This window comes from Sciurus vulgaris (genome assembly GCF_902686455.1).
Source record: "Sciurus vulgaris genome assembly, chromosome: X".
Taxonomy (NCBI): domain Eukaryota; kingdom Metazoa; phylum Chordata; class Mammalia; order Rodentia; family Sciuridae; genus Sciurus; species Sciurus vulgaris.
The window spans coordinates 89,561,299-89,579,880 of NC_136471.1; the positions used below are offsets into that span (position 1 = coordinate 89,561,299).

Here is an 18,582-nt window from a genome sequence, read left to right on the forward strand (position 1 = left end):
GACCCATGGGCTGAAACCTCTGAAACCATGAGTCAAATAAATCTTTCTGCTTTTAAACTGATTTTTCTCAGGTACTTGTTACAGTGATGAAAAGCTGAATGACAGGTCAAACCAGTTCTTTCTTACTAGAGCAAACCAAACCTCAAAGATGACCTGTGGCTTGCTCAAGGATACAAACATAGTTAATAACAATGGGAAAGTATGAGAACACTGCTTTTTTGACTCCTAGGCAAATGTTCCTGCTAACAAATTGCTCTCAAAGAAGACTGGCTCTTATTTCAACCTTTAAACAGATACTCAGTGTGGGGAATTGAATAGTTAGGGCGATTTTCTCTCCAAGAGCACATTGGTCTATGCTCACTCAGAAATTCAAATACATCAATGAATTTGTTCAATATCCTAAAACCATTGACATCCATTGTAGGGAGGCATCTATTAAATCCTAACCTGAACCTAGGAGAGTGGAATCCCTGAACTGACATTTAGAGGGAAGGTGCTTAGAGGAAAGGTGCATGACTGTTCAAGGGAGATTAACATAGCATCAGATGTTTTCACTAATAAAGAGTAATAATCTTGGGATTGGTCATGGGCCCTGGAAATAGCAGCTTTCCTGGGGAGTGTGGTCTTGGATTCTGTTTTTATCAAAGTGAAGGAAAATCATCTTTGGCTATGAACTTCCTGAGGACACAAATTGTTTTCTACGTTTCTCACAGCCTAGAGTACCTAGCACAGTAGTACATTTAAAGAATTGATCGCTATTTACTGAGTGCATGTTTCTGTACATGAAGTACCTATAATGGATGATCAGGTGAACTAAGTTGCAACTTTGAGGGAGTTCATGAACAAAAAGGTTCTCTTTTCCTGTACTCTCTGTATGGGAGCACTATGCTATCTGCTGGTTTTAAAGTGGCAAATGACAGAGGTACAAATGTTAAGATTTCCCATGAAGACCTTTTACTTTATATGCATTAGTGTTAACAATATATGAAGATTATTATTTCCACTTTTATTTAACAGATGGCACAATGTAAGGCTGAGAGTTTAAGTCTTGTACCTGAAGTCATACAGCTAGCAAGTACTTGGGTTCAGGTCTGTCTAAGCCTGAACCCCTTTGCTTATGCTTCCTCTGCCCTTCACTCACGGATAATATCCCTCTCTCCACTTTATTCCCAGGGATCAGATTCTGAAAGGTTCCAAAGGGTTTCATGCCAGAGATTTGCTGTTCCTGTAAGCCCCTACCCCCACCTCGATTAATCATTTTTTCTGTAGAGAGGGGCCCTGGAACCAGGTGAAGCCTGAGTCTCCATTCCAGGGGCTTTCTCTAAAATCTGTCGCTGTTGTTGACTCCAGTAGACTCTGTTTCAGGAAGAGGTTTGTCTGCCTGCGCGGGACAGCGGTGCCATTCATCACTGCAGGACAGAATCCGGGGCTGGGGGCCGCACGTCGAGAGGGGAGGGGCCAGGGGGCGGCCCCCTTGTGACCAGCCCTGAGGAGAGGTCAGGAGACAAGGCTGGCTGAGGAGCGCCTGGACAGCACAGCTGCTGACGTTCTATATCACGCGCCTGGGGCCCAAGGTAACGCAGAGCTTTATACAAACGCCGGGATTGGGGCCGTTGCGGGGGGCAAAGGTGGGGGAAGGGGCAGCGGGCAGGGACTTCGGGGATCGCGCACTGTGAATGGAGGTAGTCATGGGGGTGGCCATGCGTGGAGGGAGTAAGAAAAAAATCTTAATTCAAGGAGAAATCCTAAAAAATGAGGGAGCAGAAGCCAGAAAAGGGGTGTGAGAGCATAAGAACCAAAGAGCATGAGAGGGTGCAAGAGCTTGTCGTACTGAAAGTGCACTTGGGAGTAGGGCCACAGGATAGAACATACCCGGACCTAGAAGCAGAGATAAAATAGGAATAGGGGAACACTTTGATCCCGAGTCCGTTTTCCAAGGGTGGCCTCATTTCAGCCATATTTAAGATAAAATGTTGACCCAAGTGTTTTTAGGATATAAGGAAAGAACGTCAGAGGAAGCTGTACCAAAGCGAGGCTGGAAAAGGCAGTCAGAGGGTGGCGCCTTTTTTAAAGAAGTTTCCATCCTTTCTACCCTAACGCTCAGGCCTTTCCCCCCTTTCGACATTTCATTCCCTGTCTTTCCTCCCCACCCCCTCAATACCCACATGATCGAATCGCCTTTAAACCAGGTAACCGGCCTGGGTCTGCACACCAGCTCCCGGAGCCTCTCAGTTGAAGGGGTGGAGCTCGCAGCAGCCGCTGGCTGAGCTCGAGGGCCAGTGGGAGGGGTCCCGAGAGCGCTAACGGCGCACCGCGGCCATGACGCTAGGCATATCATTCACAGAAGTTCCTGTCTCGTTCCATCTCCAGTCGCAGCTCCTTTCCAGACGTATTTCTTCTCAAGCCCTGCAGTGAGCTGATGGCCCAGTTTCGAGAAGCTTCCCTGTCCTCCCGCTCCGTGGCCCGTTGGAGCTCTGGAGGTGGGGGAGGAGCCTCTCAGGAGCAGGCGGTTGAGAAGGCGGGGAAAATGGAGGCGGAGGCCCTGGGGGCGGCGATGGTATACGCGGTCCAGGAAGCAGAGGAGATGAAGCTGGAGCCGTGGCAGGAACGCAAGCCTGCGCCCGAGGGTAACTTGACGTGGAGCGGCATTGGCGGCGACGAGAAGGTGCTCCCTTCAACCCCCCCTTGCTGTCACAGCAGCTCCTCGCCGGTTTGTCCGCGCCGCAAGCCCCGCCCTCGGCCCCAGCCCGGGTCCCGGTCCCGAGGCCGGCATGGGCTCTTGGCCCCACCCCCGCCTGCAGCCCGGCCTCCACCACCGCCACCACTACCCCCTTCACGCCCCCCCACTTGGCGCAGATCCCGGCGTAGGTCCAGGCCTGGGTCCAGACCCCAGACCCGGAGAAGCTGCTCTGGTGACCTAGGCGGTTCTGGGGATCAAGGTGGCTTAAGGGACTGGTTGCTGGAGGTTGAATTTGATCACGGTCCCACAGGCTGCTCTCATGTGGAGAGCTTTAAAGTAGCTAAGAACTGGCAGAAGAATCTGCGGATGATCTACCAGCGTTTTGTTTGGAGTGGAACCCCAGAGACTAGGAAACGTAAGGCAAAATCGTGCATTTGTCATGTATGTAGTACTCATATGAACAGACTCCACTCTTGCCTCTCCTGTGTCTTTTTTGGCTGCTTTACTGAGAAACATATTCATAAACATGCAGAAACAAAACAGCATAATTTAGCTGTAGACCTCTATCATGGAGTTATATATTGCTTTATGTGCAAGGATTATGTATATGACAAAGATATAGAACAGATTGCCAAAGAAACAAAAGAGAAAATTTTGAAATTATTAACTTCCACCTCAACAGATGTTTCTTATCAAAAATTTATGACATCCGGGGTTGGAGAGAAACAGTCAACCTCTGAGTCAAAGGAAGAAGAGCCAAAATTGGTGAAACCCAAGAAAAAGAGGAGGAAAAAGTCAGTGTATACTGTAGGCCTGAGAGGGCTAATCAATCTTGGAAACACCTGTTTCATGAATTGTATTGTTCAGGCTCTTACCCATATTCCTCTACTGAAAGATTTCTTCCTCTCTGACAAGCACAAATGTATAATGACAAGCCCTAGCTTGTGTTTGGTCTGTGAAATGTCTTCTCTTTTTCATGCTATGTACTCTGGGAGCCGAACTCCTCATATACCTTATAAGTTACTGCACCTGATATGGATTCACGCTGAACATTTAGCAGGGTACAGGCAGCAGGATGCCCATGAGTTTCTTATTGCAATATTAGATGTGCTGCATAGACACAGCAAAGATGATAGTGTTGAGCAGGAGGCCAGTAACCCCAACTGCTGTAATTGCATCATAGACCAAATTTTTACAGGTGGCTTGCAGTCAGATGTCACATGTCAAACTTGCCATAGTGTCTCCACCACCATAGACCCATGCTGGGACATCAGCCTGGACTTGCCTGGTTCTTGTGCCACATTTAGTTCCCAAAGCCCAGAGAGGGCTGACAGTACAGTGGGCAGGGATGACCACATACCAGGAATCCCCTCACTTACAGACTGCCTACAGTGGTTTACAAGGCCAGAGCATCTAGGAAGCAGTGCCAAAATCAAGTGCAGTAGTTGCCAAAGTTACCAGGAATCTACCAAACAGCTCACAATGAAGAAATTACCCATTGTAGCCTGTTTTCATCTCAAACGGTTTGAACATGTAGGCAAACAGAGGCGAAAGATTAATACTTTTATCTCTTTTCCCTTGGAGCTGGACATGACTCCATTTTTGGCCTCTACTAAAGAGAGCAGAATGAAAGAAGGCCAGCCATCAACAGATTGTGTGCCCAATGAGAATAAGTATTCCTTGTTTGCAGTGATTAATCACCATGGAACTTTGGAAAGTGGCCACTATACCAGCTTTATCCGTCAACAAAAGGACCAGTGGTTCAGTTGTGATGATGCCATCATCACCAAGGCTACCATTGAGGACCTACTCTACAGTGAAGGGTATTTACTGTTCTATCACAAACAGGGTCTAGAGAAAGACTAATCTTATCAGACCAGGACAAAGAAATGATTAGGTAAGGATCCTGAAGTGACACACAGATCTACCTGGAATGGACAATAACAATACCCTTAAAACAACAAGCACCTCTCGAAGTAACACAAAAACCTACCTGGAATGGACAGTGACAATAACACCTATATGACATCTAGCACTTTGATATAAAGGATCTATTTTACTAGGGACCATGGGTCTGTAGGAGGAAAAAATGACTACCAAGCAGTGACCATTCAGCCTTAAGAAATGGGAGGGAGAAGGGGTTGAAAATGGTCACATAAACCATAATTAAATGAAAAGAGTGTTCAAGATGGGGAAAGGTGGGAATAGAGGTGTTCTGACACTACTATATGCCATTTATTTCTACAAAAATATTGTGGGAAGTCCTTAAATATTCCTTTATTAGGAAAAAGTTTCACAATTGGTGTTCCAGCTGTGGGCGATCAGCCAAATAGTTTCGAAAAAAAAGAATATTTTAAAAGAAAGATTTAAAAGCTTTAAAATAAAACATTTAGAGAGAAAAAAAATTTTTAAAGTTTCAAAAGAACATTTTAAATGTTAAAATGTTTTAAGTTAAATATTTTTAAAGAAATATTTTAAAATATTTTTTTAGTTTAAAATGATTGAAAATTATTAAAATGTTTAGAAACAGAATATTTAGGAAATCTTAAATTTTAAGAAAGGTAAAATGAGTAAAACAAGGTTAAAAAGGAAAGTTTACAGAAATATCAAAGAAATACTTTTAATTTTAAAAGTTATAGGAAAAGGAAAAACTTTAAAATCAGAAGTTAAAGTGAAGAAAAATATAGATTTTTACAAACTAAAGCATGAAATATATTGAAAAATTAAAAGTTTATGGAAGTACAATTAATTTTTTTTCAAAATATACAGAATGGAATGAAAATTGAAGTAAAGTTCAGAGAAGTGTCTTAAAAGAAAGTTTAAAACAATTCAAGACAAAGATGAGATTTGCTTAAAATTTTTCAAAAATAAAAATCAGAGAAGAGCAATTTAAAAATATAGAAGAGCCTTAGGTTCAATTTGAGAGCTAAATGAAAATTTAAACATTTAAGGATAAAAAGAAAAAAACTAAAACTTTTACAAAGAAGAGCATTCATGTAAAAATTGACAATTGAAAATTTTAAGATATTCAAATAGAAAAAATAAATTTTTAAAAAGTTTTATTTTTATTTAAGTATATTAAAATACAGTATAGAATATTAAAAGACGGGTATAGAAGGAATAAACACAGAAGACAGGAATTACAAGACAAAGGGGTTTGTGAATATATATATCTTTTGAATTTTGTGTTAATACAGAAGTAAATTTGGGAAAAATAGACACTTTAACCCTTATCTGTGAGATGGCTGTAAGGCCTGAACAATAGCCCACCTTTCCCTATAAGATTCCATGCCCCTTCTGATTTCCTGAAGGAAGTAGAGCTACTTAGGCAGAATCAACTGTATCTGAGAAAGCTGAAAACATGAGGGGCTTTTCCCATTTAGAACTGCATTATTCACACAAATTCTTAGCTTCTGGAAAGAGGCGTTTAGATAATTTGGTGGCTTAGAAAAATTATATCACATATGTAAAGCTCTGTCTTTGGTGTTTGAGCCCCGTTGCCTGATTGGGGAAGTGGCAGGGACCCATGTCTGAGGACCTCCCACCCTCTCTGCTTTCTGTCTTTCCCCTCTTGGGGAAATAAGACCTTTAATTTCCACAGTAGAGCTATGGATTTGTGCTTGGCAGTCCTGTGCATCCCTTATTCCCTTATTGTTTCCTTTTTCTGTTCACTCATGCCTCATTTAACCTGGCCTTACCTAGGTCTCTGAGCCCTAGCCTGCAAGGCTCCTTCCTTGACTATTCAAGACCCAACTCACAGATGATGTCTCTGGAACCTTCCCTGGATACTCTAGGCAGGCGTAAATTGGATAACTGTCCCCCTACCCTTATCCCTCTCACTGTGCCTCCAAAGTATTTTGTCCATACCTCGGTGATAGTACTTATTCTACTGTGATTCTACTGTAGCTTTGTGATTGTCTGCCCCTCTGCACCAGGTATCCTGACAACAGAGGGCCAAGCCTTATTCATTTCTGTGTTAATAAATGTTTGTTGAATGTGAGAGCGAGTTCTATTATTTGCTCTATTCACCCTGTCAATAATGTGTTTTCACTCATTCATTCATCCATTAAGCTTTCACCAAATGCCCAGTGCTGTAGTACAATATGATCAGTGCAGTATCTTCTTCTCCAAAGATGTGTGACATACTGCTCAGCTGCAGGGAATGTCTTAAAAAAGGATGTTTCCTCCAGGTGTGTGGAGGAAGGCCCAGGTATGATGCAAGGAGAACATGGTCATAATAGTTGGCAGTCATGGGAGACTGGGTGGGAGTGGGGAACAACAGCTGAAGGTAAAGCTGAGCTCTCTGGTATATATGTGGCAGTGCTACCCCTCATCATGGTATCCCTCATATCCCCACAGTCTCTCACCTTAAAACTGTGTACTAGACCTATGTAGGTACCATATTTGTTTGCCTTCGCTGTGAGTGTACCTCACCTTTCCACAGTGTTATATATCACACTGCACATTATGACTGATACAGAGAAGTGATGTCTGGTGGCTGTGTTTATGGGAGAGCTGTTGTTCACTGAACACTCATTCTTCTACCATTCTTTGTGGTCAGAGTGGGGCTCTGTATCACTTTGCCCTGTTTCTGTCCCTCTACCCAGAGTGAACACATCTTAGGCTGAGACAGGCTAGAGTTTTCAATTCCCTGTACTGCTACTGCAAGAGTAATTCTAAGGGTTGGCATACTACCCAGGTAGGGCCAATCCAAGTCTATTGCTAAATTGATTATCTATGGACACTAGAAGAAAAGAATGGATTTTCCCCACCCTACTTCTATGCAGGAGTCTCTGGGCTATGGTGACATGACTCTGGGAGTACATTATGCATAGCATGAGGAGAAAAAACAGAATCAGAGTTTGGGAGAAAGAGTCCAGAGAATATCATTTGAACCTCATGGATTTAGCTGTGCCTGAAGCCCCCAATTTCCAGCTGAGTCAAAAATGTTCATTTTGCTTAAGCTAGTTTAAGTAGGGATCCTGTCACTTGAAGCTAAGTGTTTTCAACATACTAGCCTAGCTATATAGGCTAAAATGACAAAGGGTGAAAAAGGGAGGGGAGAGTAACCTCATATGAACTACATTGTATCATATTGAGAATCCAGAATTGGCCTCTACAAGTCTTTAAGAAGCAGGTGTCAACTCAGCCACCCATCTGTGCTTCAAACCTTACAATAATTCCAAATGAAAGAAAAAAAGGCAACATTGTTTCATGAATACCAAGATACACCAGATACCATGTTAACTGTTACCTTTATTACCTCATTGAGTTCTCACAACAATCCTGGGAAAATCATGAACATATTTCACAGACTGGGAAGGTGAAATCCAGAATGGAAACATGATTTGTTTAAGTTTGCCTTGCTATTTTAGAAAATGGAGGCAGAATTCAAATAGGTCTCCAAAGCCCATGCATGGCCCACCATAATCTAGTATAGATAAATCAAAGATCTATTTTTTTCTTGCTTTTCCTGATGTAAATGTGAATGACAGTATAACCTGGATGCAGATAAGTTGAAAGGAAAGTAACTTAACCCAGTGATTATACAAATTTGTTCATGCTGTAGGTAGATTTGTCTTCATGGCAATGACTGATTCAGATGGTTCATGCTGAATTACTTTCCTAAGGATACCCTGAGTGGATGAGGCCAAAATTTTACAGTACTAGACATATAGTCTCACTCCATATCATATGCCAGGCTGAACACCAAGATCTGACTGTCCATGAAGCCATCAGATCTCTCTAGTCATACAGGATTTCCTCTAGCTTCAAAACTATGGCAAACACTCTGATTATCACTTTCATTATTTCCCTTCTTCCTGATCCTCTCAGCATGTCCACAATACCAGTTCCTCCAACGAGCCTGAGGAAGGGCTTACCTATTGGGATCTTGTTCCTAGGTGGCTCAATACTGATTTGCAATGTCTGGCTCTTGTTGTTTCTGAACTACTTTCAGCACTTCTACCTTGATTCTCTTTCAAACACAAAGCAGTGACTACTCTGGGATAAGGTGGAACCTATGTATTTGTAAATCCCACAGACCTACCACAGGTTGCAGTAGGTGCATAACATTTTGACTGAGTAAATATATGAATGAATAAAAAATAAAGGAATTCCATCCTATACTCTAGACCTCAACTTCAATAGTTGACTGCAATGTCCTATTTTCTGAGGTCAAAATACTCATAAAATGCCGATTTACCCATATTGACAGACTGCTGTCTCTAGCCATCTTCCATGCCTTCACTGTAGTTTCAAAAAAAGGAATACTGTTTCCTTACTGAAGCTGCATTCATTACTAATTCCTCTAACCCATTTTTAACAGCCAAGGAGCCTTGCTTCAACATTGTCCCTCTATTCCAGCAGCAGCCATATTTGTTTCTAAACACACAATATTCAACAATCAGGCATCCTAAATTTTCTTTGATGGCTCCATAAAAATTTTGTCTCATGATCCCACAAGACATGAAATATGTCTCCCCAAAATCTCAATACTTCCTGCTGGAATGTATTTTCTTCCCAGAAGAGACACAAAAGTCTGTTGTAAGATTCTGGTCTGGGGTTCATGCTTGAGAATGGATAAATTGGCTCTCCTTCCTTTCATTTCAAACTCTTCTATACAAGTTTTTTACATCATTTCTATTTATCTCCTAATGCCATGTTTGGCTCCCTGCAATGTGGCTTCCACTTGCACAACTCTATTAAAACTAATATTGATTTAGTCAAAGTGACTTATTATTCACAACTCTTTATTTTACTATTTCATCCCATTTATTAAATAGATACATAATAATTACAGACAGTAGGACAAAAAAACAGAATATTTGATGTTGAAGCTTTCTTCAAAAAGCTAGGTAATGATTTTGTTATTTAGGCTACTGCTCAGGGGCAAGGTTCTCCCTCCAATATATCAGGAAAAGATGTTAATTCTAAGAAAGGGACTGGGGATAGGTGTAGACTAAGTAAAATTTAAGACATTTCATAAATAATCAAATTTTAGAAAACCACACTGTATTTTAAATGTACCGAAGAAATGGTCATTTCTAAAAACAGGTGTAGGAAATTTTTTGTTTAGAAATAAGACCTAATTCATGATCTAATCGATCCATTTTCAGAAGGGATTGCTTAAAAAGAGACATACCTGTATTCTAGTTGTGAACGTTTAGAAAACTGTTTTTCACAATAACTCTGAGAGAGAATTAAAGTGACATGTTACTGAGGTTTATTTCTCTATGATATGAGGTGGGCAGTACGTGGTGAGGCAGGCCTAGGCAGTGGAGCAAGATGAATCTGGGACACTAGAAAGACTTGACATGAAATGATATGCAGAACATACAACACATTAGCAGGTGAGTTGGGACCGATACTAGAACCTTATGCTCACATCTCCCAGGAATATTGGGAAGACGAAAAGTTCTAACATTTGGAAGGTATTTAGTGTATACCAAGAAACAAGGCAGAAGCTAAAAATATATTGTATCCTTTGTCCCACTTCCTCATGTTTCAACAGTCCCTTTGATATTCACATGCCTTCAGGGCATAGAAATCCTTACCTATAGGGAAGAACATGTCCTAGAACATTACAAAGGCTTGTTATCTCACCAGGCTTCAGCGTTAAGTCCTCCGCAGCCAAAACTATCCTCAGCTGACTTAATTGTTCTCTTTTTGTGCTACAGGAACTGTATTAGAATGAGCCTTACGTGATTGACCATACATGATAAAAAAGAAATAGAAGCAAGAGGGTTCAAATGTCTTCCCCAAAATGAGGAGTAGATACATGGGAGAGTTGGTATATAAAATACTGAGTCCAAAGCCTTAAACAAAAGGTTGTGGTGCTCCTCACACACAATCTGTGTCTTTACAGCCTGCAATTATCTGGGTTCCTTCTTATATCTGCCCTACTTTACATCCAAGCAGTGATATTAAGACCATGCAGCTTTCAAATATCACAAACATAGTAAGGAAAAGAGGCTCTCAAAATAAGGAGCAACATCCAAGCAGTAAAAAAAGTGTTGCTCATTTTTGGGTTAGCAGACATAGAAAGAAATGCTGACCTGGCTACGGGCTAGTTGTATCCTAGCTTCTGTGAGAGTGCCCAACTTCTATTTATGCAGACAGGCAGGGCACAGTGTACAGGTACTTGTGTCTTCTGAGCCTCCATTTTGTCATGAGTGAGATGAGAATCATGAGAAAGCCAGCCCCTCCTAGAATCATTTATTCAGGAGATGGATAAGGAGCACCGCTTACTATGGCAGGGACTAGGAATGCCAAACCAAACAAAACTAGGCACAAAGAAAATAGGTCAGAGTCCCTCACTGAGGGAGGGGACATGAAGATGAATGTCAGCTAAAAAACGCACAAGGGCACTTGCAATACACAACCTAACATTTGTGAAGTCGTTTTGCAACGGTGCTTCAAATGCTTAGTGAAAGCAGTTGTAGTGAAAAGATACGCCCCTTCAATCGGCCCAGAGTCTATCATTACCAAAGAAACTTCTTCTCCACCAGTAACAGTCACGTGGGAAAAGGTCAGACTGGCATGATGCACTGCTTTTGCCAAAACTGGAATGAGTGGGTCTGGGTGGTTTAGGCCTTTCTGAAAGTCACTAGTTCCACAAATCCTCCTGCATCTGAATCTCGTGGTGGACTCAGTAAAACAGATTGGAAGAGCCCAGTCCAGAGTTTCTGATTCAGTGTTGACGCTTTGACAACTGATGCCTAAGCTCTGGGACTGGGGACTGCGCTTTCGGAATCCCTGATGTGGGCTAATGTATAAAAAATAAAATTTGAAAAACAAAACAAAACTGGACAAGGCAACCAGACCTGAGTAGCAGGATCCAGTTCTGATACAGCTGATCCCAGAACAATTTCCACCTCAGCTGCTCTCATAGATTTCCATCTGTGGCAGGTCCTGGGATATGCTGGAGGTGAAGGGTGGCATAGACAGAGCAAGATTGGGAAAAAATGGGCTTCTGTGCTCCTGGGGCCCTGAGGCCTTTAAAATCTGAAGCCCCACCCAGGCTTCCTTCTCCCACCTGGGCCTCTTCCCCTCAGTGACCTCATTTTCCTGAGGCCAGCATCCCAAAAGACAGACTGCAGCCACTGCCTGGCTCTGACTAGAGCCAGAGAGGAAGGGCTGTCAATTGGCTTTCAGTCTTTGACTCACGCTGCATGCCCAGTCTCCTCCACGGACCTGGCCTCCCTCCTGGTTTCCCTTCATTCACACCCTACTCCAGTGATATACCCTGCAGACCAGCCTTCTGGGATCCCACACGCCAGGGACAGAGAGGGCTCTCAGAACACTGAGGCTCTACCCAGGCAGGACCCCCAGAGAGTGATGATCTTTTGTCACTAAAACCCATGCTGCTGGAAATAATACTGGTGCAACTTGGTGTCCCACGGTTTTCTGTCTATTAGTGGGGCACGCCCCTGGAAATCTGTGAAAAAGATGCTGCCTGAGTCTATTGTGTGCCAGGCTGGAAGTGATGAGCCAAGCCTGCTCCCTGTCATCAAGAAGCTCAGAGACCAGCAGGGGAGACAGACAGGTCACCAGGCAGAGATAGCCCTAAATGCGCAGTGCTGGGATGGGGAATGAAAGGGTGCTTCCAGGGAGAAACATTACCCACCAAAAGGAAGTAATGCCCATCGATTCCCTGCATTTCTGACTGGAGACCACTGCACCTCATGCATGGTGCCAGGCACAAGATTTGACATGATAGGATGCTCAGTGAACATTGGGGGAAGGAGCAACTAGGCCTTCAGTTCTGGCACTGAGATTGCAATGGCAGACAGGGCCCTGGGATTGTTTTCTTGGCGTGTCTTCAACCTTGCTGTGTGAACTTGGGCCAATCAGGTCTCTTTCTGGCCTTTCTTCCCACATCAATGACAGGGAAGATGCCAAGGTCATGAGAGGTTAGGTTGGTGGGTAAGGGTGTGGGATGTGTGTCAAACATGGGTTTTCATCCTGAATACCCATCCCTGGCGCTGTGAGCTCCAGTAGGTGACTTAAACACACTCTGTCTTGGATTGCTCCTGTGTAAAATGAGGCTGATCATAAGAGCAACACCTGGGTTTGGGGGTTGGGTTGTGGCCAGTAATCAATATGTAAAGAAATATCAAGTGCTTAGGACAGAGACTGGAGCACAGTGAAGTTGAGAAGCATGTAAGGTCTCTGTTCCATCTCAAAATGCAATTTAACTTTCATCCCTGGGGCTTTGTATTCATTACTAGACCTGGGACAGTCTTCCTCTTTAATTTACCTTGTTCCTGTTCAACCATCACCCAGAGAGGCCTTCCCTGATCCACCGTCTAAGGGAGCAAAACCCTGTCCATGTCTCTTCCATTCCTGAGATTTATTTCCCTCTATATTAATTTTGCTTGACTCTACTTACGACTTTACCATACATGCTTGTGCTGTGTCTCCTCTGATAGGATCCAAGCGGCCCAAAGGGAGAATTTTGCTTTTCTGTTTTAAGTGCTACCTCCATTTCCCCTAGAAAAGTGTAGAGGACACATTAGTCTTTCAAAGTCATGGGTTGACTACTTATTCATTTAAAAGTTAGTTCAACGAGGCGCCTACTGTCATCATTGTCACTATAACAGAGTAAGTGAGGGAGTTATTCAAGCGGCACACAGCTCATAGACTGTACAGTCGGGACTGAGACCTCAAGCTCACACACAGTGACCTCTTTCTATCTGGAATCGTTCTGGGTGTGCAAGTGATGCACATGGCTGTGAAAATTACGTTTGAAATGTGAAATTCCTATTCCCACACGTTCCTAAGTGTGACAATTAGTTTCTGTCATGTTTGGGTTCAAATGGGTAAAATTTACAATCATAGATGGTGAACAACTTAAATGTTCTTGAGTTATCGGTTCCAATTAATGACACATTTAAAATAATAGAAAGTTCAAAAACATTTCATGTGAATGTTGAGAAAGCAAATGCAAAGAATAATCAGAAAATATCATGAGAATTTTGAAGGATGTGTCTCTACTATATAATAAAGAATCACTTTTGGCAAGGAAATGTTAACAGATCCTCAGAGCTAACAAAAGTAAACTGATGTATCCTGGCAATTTAGACTCATAATCTCCCATGGGAAACCTGCATGCAGAAGCGAGGGTTGACTCCCCTGTATGAGCTGGATGCTACAAGGGCAAGTGTCTCCTGTGCTGGGCGTCCAGCCTCGGACCCTGCCAGGACCCACCTCAAATTTTGACAGTGGTAGGGAGACTTGAGGCTCTTTGCTATCTGTCATTACACTCAGTCGGCCTATGGAGATGAGACGCTCTACATTTCCAGTGCCAGTTTGATTGCCTCTGATTGTCTCATTATGAAAACTACAATTTGCTCAATGTGTGGGGAAATGTGATTCAATTTTTATATCTTCACAAGGACACATATGCCCACTTCCACAAATCAAAATAATATCAAGCAAAAAAAGAAAAAAAAAACCATGCAACACAATGCTTATTTTTGGTAAGATCTTAAGCACTTACAACATACATATGTGTAGCACATAAAGGGGGAGTCATATATTGTAGGCAAGGCATACAGTGAAAATTTGTGATGGTGAGATAAAATGTGACCTTATTTGCTTCCACAGATTGTTTGAATGTGCATGTTGGCATTTTATGAAGATCAACAAATAATTAATAAGAGTAAACCTTTTTCAGACCACTTCTCTGTATATTTGGTTTTGAGAAGTAGTTTATGTTTATTGGAACTGCTTCTCACCACTGCTTTCCTGTGAGACCCAATTCCATTTCCACAGGAATTGGCGGTACACTTTCTCTCTGTCTCTCTGTCTCTCTGTCTGTCTCTCTGTCTGTCTGTCTGTCTGTCTGTCTCTCTCTCTCTCACACACACACACACACACACACACACACACACACACACACAGGCACATACACAAACAGTCCTGTGTCTCCAAATGCACACACACACTAATCTGGGAATTTTCTTAGGTACCACTCTGTCTATCCACCAGCATGACAATGAATGGAGCTGTGATATTTGGTGGGTCACCACTCTGGAAAGATTGTCATCCCCTGCCCCAGGAAAATGGATCCCTAGGGACAGAGTGTCCCCTGGGATCAAGGTTTGAAAGAGGAAGTTTCAAATTTCCTTTGCTATATTTCTATTGCTTTGAGAACAATTCTGAATTTCATAAAGGGGTGTACCCTTCGTTCTGACCCTGAAAAACCTGTCTGCATCTCAATTATTTTCTCCGCTAAGCTCACATAATAATAATTCCTGCCTCCTGGTTTCTTTGGGGTGCATAAATCTCCAAACCGACACCCTCAACGTTCTTACCAGAGGTGCATATAATTATACACAAAATTTGTTTGTTCTGTCTTCTAGAACAACGACAAAGAAGGGATGCTTATTTGGAGCAAAATACGTTTGATTAACAAGTGAGGGAGGCATTCTCCACTCTCAGTGTTTGTTGTTTCTCAACGTGGGGCATCATTTGTTTAAGGATGACTTTTATCTGTGAGCATCTACAATTGGAAGGACACCTAAAAATACCTGTGACTGATAACTCACAGGTTTTTTTTGTATTTCTCACTTATTGTTCCCATGGACATGACCATTTCTCACGTCTTCCCTTTCTCATTTCTTGCCCCCACGTTGCCTCGCTAATCCAAGTGTTCCTTTCCTTATTTTTAACATTTTATCATGGAAAATTTCAAACACATAAAAGAAGAAGGTATAGTACAATGCACCCCAAGTACCCATTAAATTCAAGAGTCATCAACCTCAACAATCATTAACTTTCAATTTTTGTTTCATCTATGCCTGGTTGTACTTTCTTCCTTTTTTCTTTTTTCCCTCAGGAGTACTGAGAAGCCAAGTATACCCATCAAATCATTACCTCCGGGAATACACTGTAATAGATAAGGACCTGTTTTTTAACATGACCACAATACCATATCGTGACCACAAAAATGACCAAGAGTGACTCAATATCACCTACAGTCCACTACCTTTTCCATTTCCCCAATTGTCTCATGAAAGAGTGCTATGGGACCCAGGAAGCTCCACGCATTTCATGTGGTTGCTAAGTCTCTTAGAGCGTGAAGTGATTATAGGTTTGTGTTGAAGAAAATATGGCCCGTTCACCTTTGCTAAGACTGAAGAAAAAAAAGGGATCTCGGTTTATAAGTCCAGGTGGGGGTTAATGGGCGTCACAGTTTCCCTGGTCCTTGGTCCAGAGGTTTGAGCCCAGGCAGCTTTTGGATGATCCTTTTCTTCTTTTTTTTCAACTTAAAAAATTTACTTTAGGCTGGGGATGTAGCTCCGTGGTAGAGTGCTTGGCCAGCGAGTGTGAGGCCCTGGGTTCGATCCCCAGCACTGCTAAAAAATCTTACTTTAATATGTCTCATGTGGAAATCACTCTTAATAGATGAGTAAATAGAAACAAAGACTCTTACTGAGATCACAGCCTCCGTGGCTTTAATTGTCACTGTAGGATGGTTACATATTCCCCATTGCATTCATAGGAATTAGGGGCCATCTCTCCCCAACAATTTTGCCCTCGAAAACATACACACAGGTCTTAATAACTCAGCTAGTTACGCTCCCTCCTGACCCCTTAGTGTACCAGGTCTGTGGTAAACCTTGGCAGGCTCCCTTGGAGAAGTTGCTCCCCACTTCCCAAGGGTAAAGATTCACAAATAGGTTGTCACTTTGCGCACCCCTGGGAGAAAAAGAGTCCCTTAACTCTCACCCTCCGATTTTTGCAGAAATGGGGGCCCCTTTGACACACACCTTTCAAGGTTTCCAGGGAATAGCGGTAAAAGTTGGCACCCAGGCTACAGATGTCATATCCTCTCTGGAGTTTACTGCCTTCACCCTTGCTTTATATTGAAGGAAGGAGCAGCCCCACATTAGACTTTCTCATCCATGTGGGATGTACTCAGGTCCCAGAGGCCAGTGGTGGTCTCGCTGAGTGTGCTGTTCAAGACTGGGTGATTTCCCAAAGCAAAGCTGTAGGGTGGGATACTATTTCAAAATAATAGATGGTAGGATCTGTCATTCTTTTGTGATGAAACTTAAGCCTTCCAGAAGCCCCAAAGTTCCATGGTTGGTCTGAAGATTGTATGTCCCCTTGAGAAGAAGAGGGACATTTTGTATGGGACTTATGCCTGAGAGTTAGACATAGGGAGTAACAGAAATGATTACCTCCTATAAGAAAAAAGGCAGGAGAGCAGGGGGGTGGATTGTATAGGCATGAGTGACCTTATGCCATTTTCCAAAAACTCCTGTAAGTGGAGACATTAGCTGGATGGGAAAGTGGATTACAGTGGGAGCATTGCCATCAACACTGGACCTATTATGACTGTTGGAAGATGAAAGATTTATTGTAGTCTGCATGGAGGTATGCCACACAGAGTGGATTTGGAGCACGGGCTCCATGTCTGCATTCCTGAACGTTCCTCAGCTCTCATTTGGTTCAGGAGAGATTAAGAATATCTCACTATTCTCATGGAAGAGTTCAGAAGGCAGTAGAACTTTTGCTGCGGAGCACAACCCAGTCACCCTAATTGAGGCGAAGGGATCTTGGAGCACACTGCTCCACGAAATGGGTTGTGCATGCGTACAGGGAGGGCACAAAGAGCCATTAAGTGGTGAGAGGGAAATACTAGAAATTCTATGCATATTTATTTTATCACATCCTTTCAAAATCCAATTTTGGCGTGTGCTCTCTAATGAGAATTACATATAAATGCAGTGTCACCAGTATAGACTTTGTTAATAAATGTACATATACTGGAGTCACGTGATCCAGATCTTTTCTGATGGATGCATTTGTTAGTAACAAATTTCCACAAACACAATAGCTAGAAAGAACAGACATGTTCTCTCTCTCTCTCTCTCTCTCTCTCTCTCTCCACCACTGTGTGTGTGGAGGGGGCAGGTGTGTGTTTGTGTGTGTGTGTGTGTGTGTGTGTGTGCACGCTCCAGGGGCTCAAGTTTGAGAACAGGTGCTGGCAGGACCATGCTGTCTCTGAAGCCTCCAGGAGAGAAATCTTCCTGGCTCTTGTACCTTCTGGTGGTCACAGAAATCCTTGGTGCTCCTTGGCTTGTACTGGTCTCACTGTAATCTCTGCTTTTATCTTCTCATGGCGTACTCCTCCCTGTTTATCTCTGACTCGGTGTATTCTCTCTCTTGTAACTTCCAGTCATACTGGATCAAGGGTCCATCCTAATCCAGGATAGCCTCATCAGAACGGATTACACATGCAAAGACCCTACTTCCCAAACTGAAATCACCTCCTGAGGGTCTAGGTAGATGAGAGATGGGGAAGGAAACTACTCAACCCAGTATAATGTCTGATGAAAAATGATTGAAGACCATTCCTAAGGCAACTGTCACATGGGGCAAGCACACTGGCACCCACCTTGAGTTACAACAAAATCTCAGGGGGAAGCCATAACTTTTAGAAAGAGCACAGTCCAGTAAGAAAGCAGTACTCAAGGTGCAGAGCCACATCACCAGAACCTGAGATGAGCACTCAGACTCAGGGCCCCCTGCAGTTCCTCCATGTTATCACTTAAGTCGCACTCCTCCCTCCAATCCCCAGACACCTTTCTGTGGAGGGAGAATGGGAAGTAAGTAGAACTTGGAAGGGCCACAACAATTCCTTGACATTGGTGTCCAAACTGGAAGGATTTTAATTATAAAATTGTAACCGGTCACCACCTCCTCACGTCTAGTACCCATAGGAGTGCATACTCTGATAGTAGGTCTGTTTATGGAAAAACAAATAAGCTTCCTAATATTTGCAGGACAGCATGTGCTGTATAAAACTTTGCACTTCCAATAGCAGATGCTCTATGTCTGTGCCGCTGTGCATCCTTTCAAATTTATGGCGTCTATATCCCTCTTGT

General features: G+C 42.9%; 1 protein-coding gene and 1 long non-coding RNA gene across 2 annotated transcripts; one reads left to right on the forward strand and one right to left on the reverse strand.

Moving 5' to 3' along the window:
* Positions 1-931: 931 nt before the first annotated feature.
* LOC306651238 lies at positions 932-2,410 on the reverse strand. Its single transcript, XR_013761089.1, has 2 exons — positions 2,166-2,410; positions 932-1,486 (listed from the first exon to the last, which is right to left on the reverse strand). It is a non-coding gene; the product is annotated as an uncharacterized lncRNA (long non-coding RNA).
* On the forward strand, positions 1,454-6,680 carry USP51 (ubiquitin specific peptidase 51). Its single transcript, XM_079123722.1, has 2 exons — positions 1,454-1,574; positions 2,371-6,680. The coding sequence occupies exon 2, from the start codon at positions 2,420-2,422 to the stop codon at positions 4,544-4,546; it is 2,127 nt and encodes a 708-aa protein (XP_078979848.1). The 5' UTR covers positions 1,454-1,574; positions 2,371-2,419; the 3' UTR covers positions 4,547-6,680.
* Positions 6,681-18,582: the final 11,902 nt, after the last annotated feature.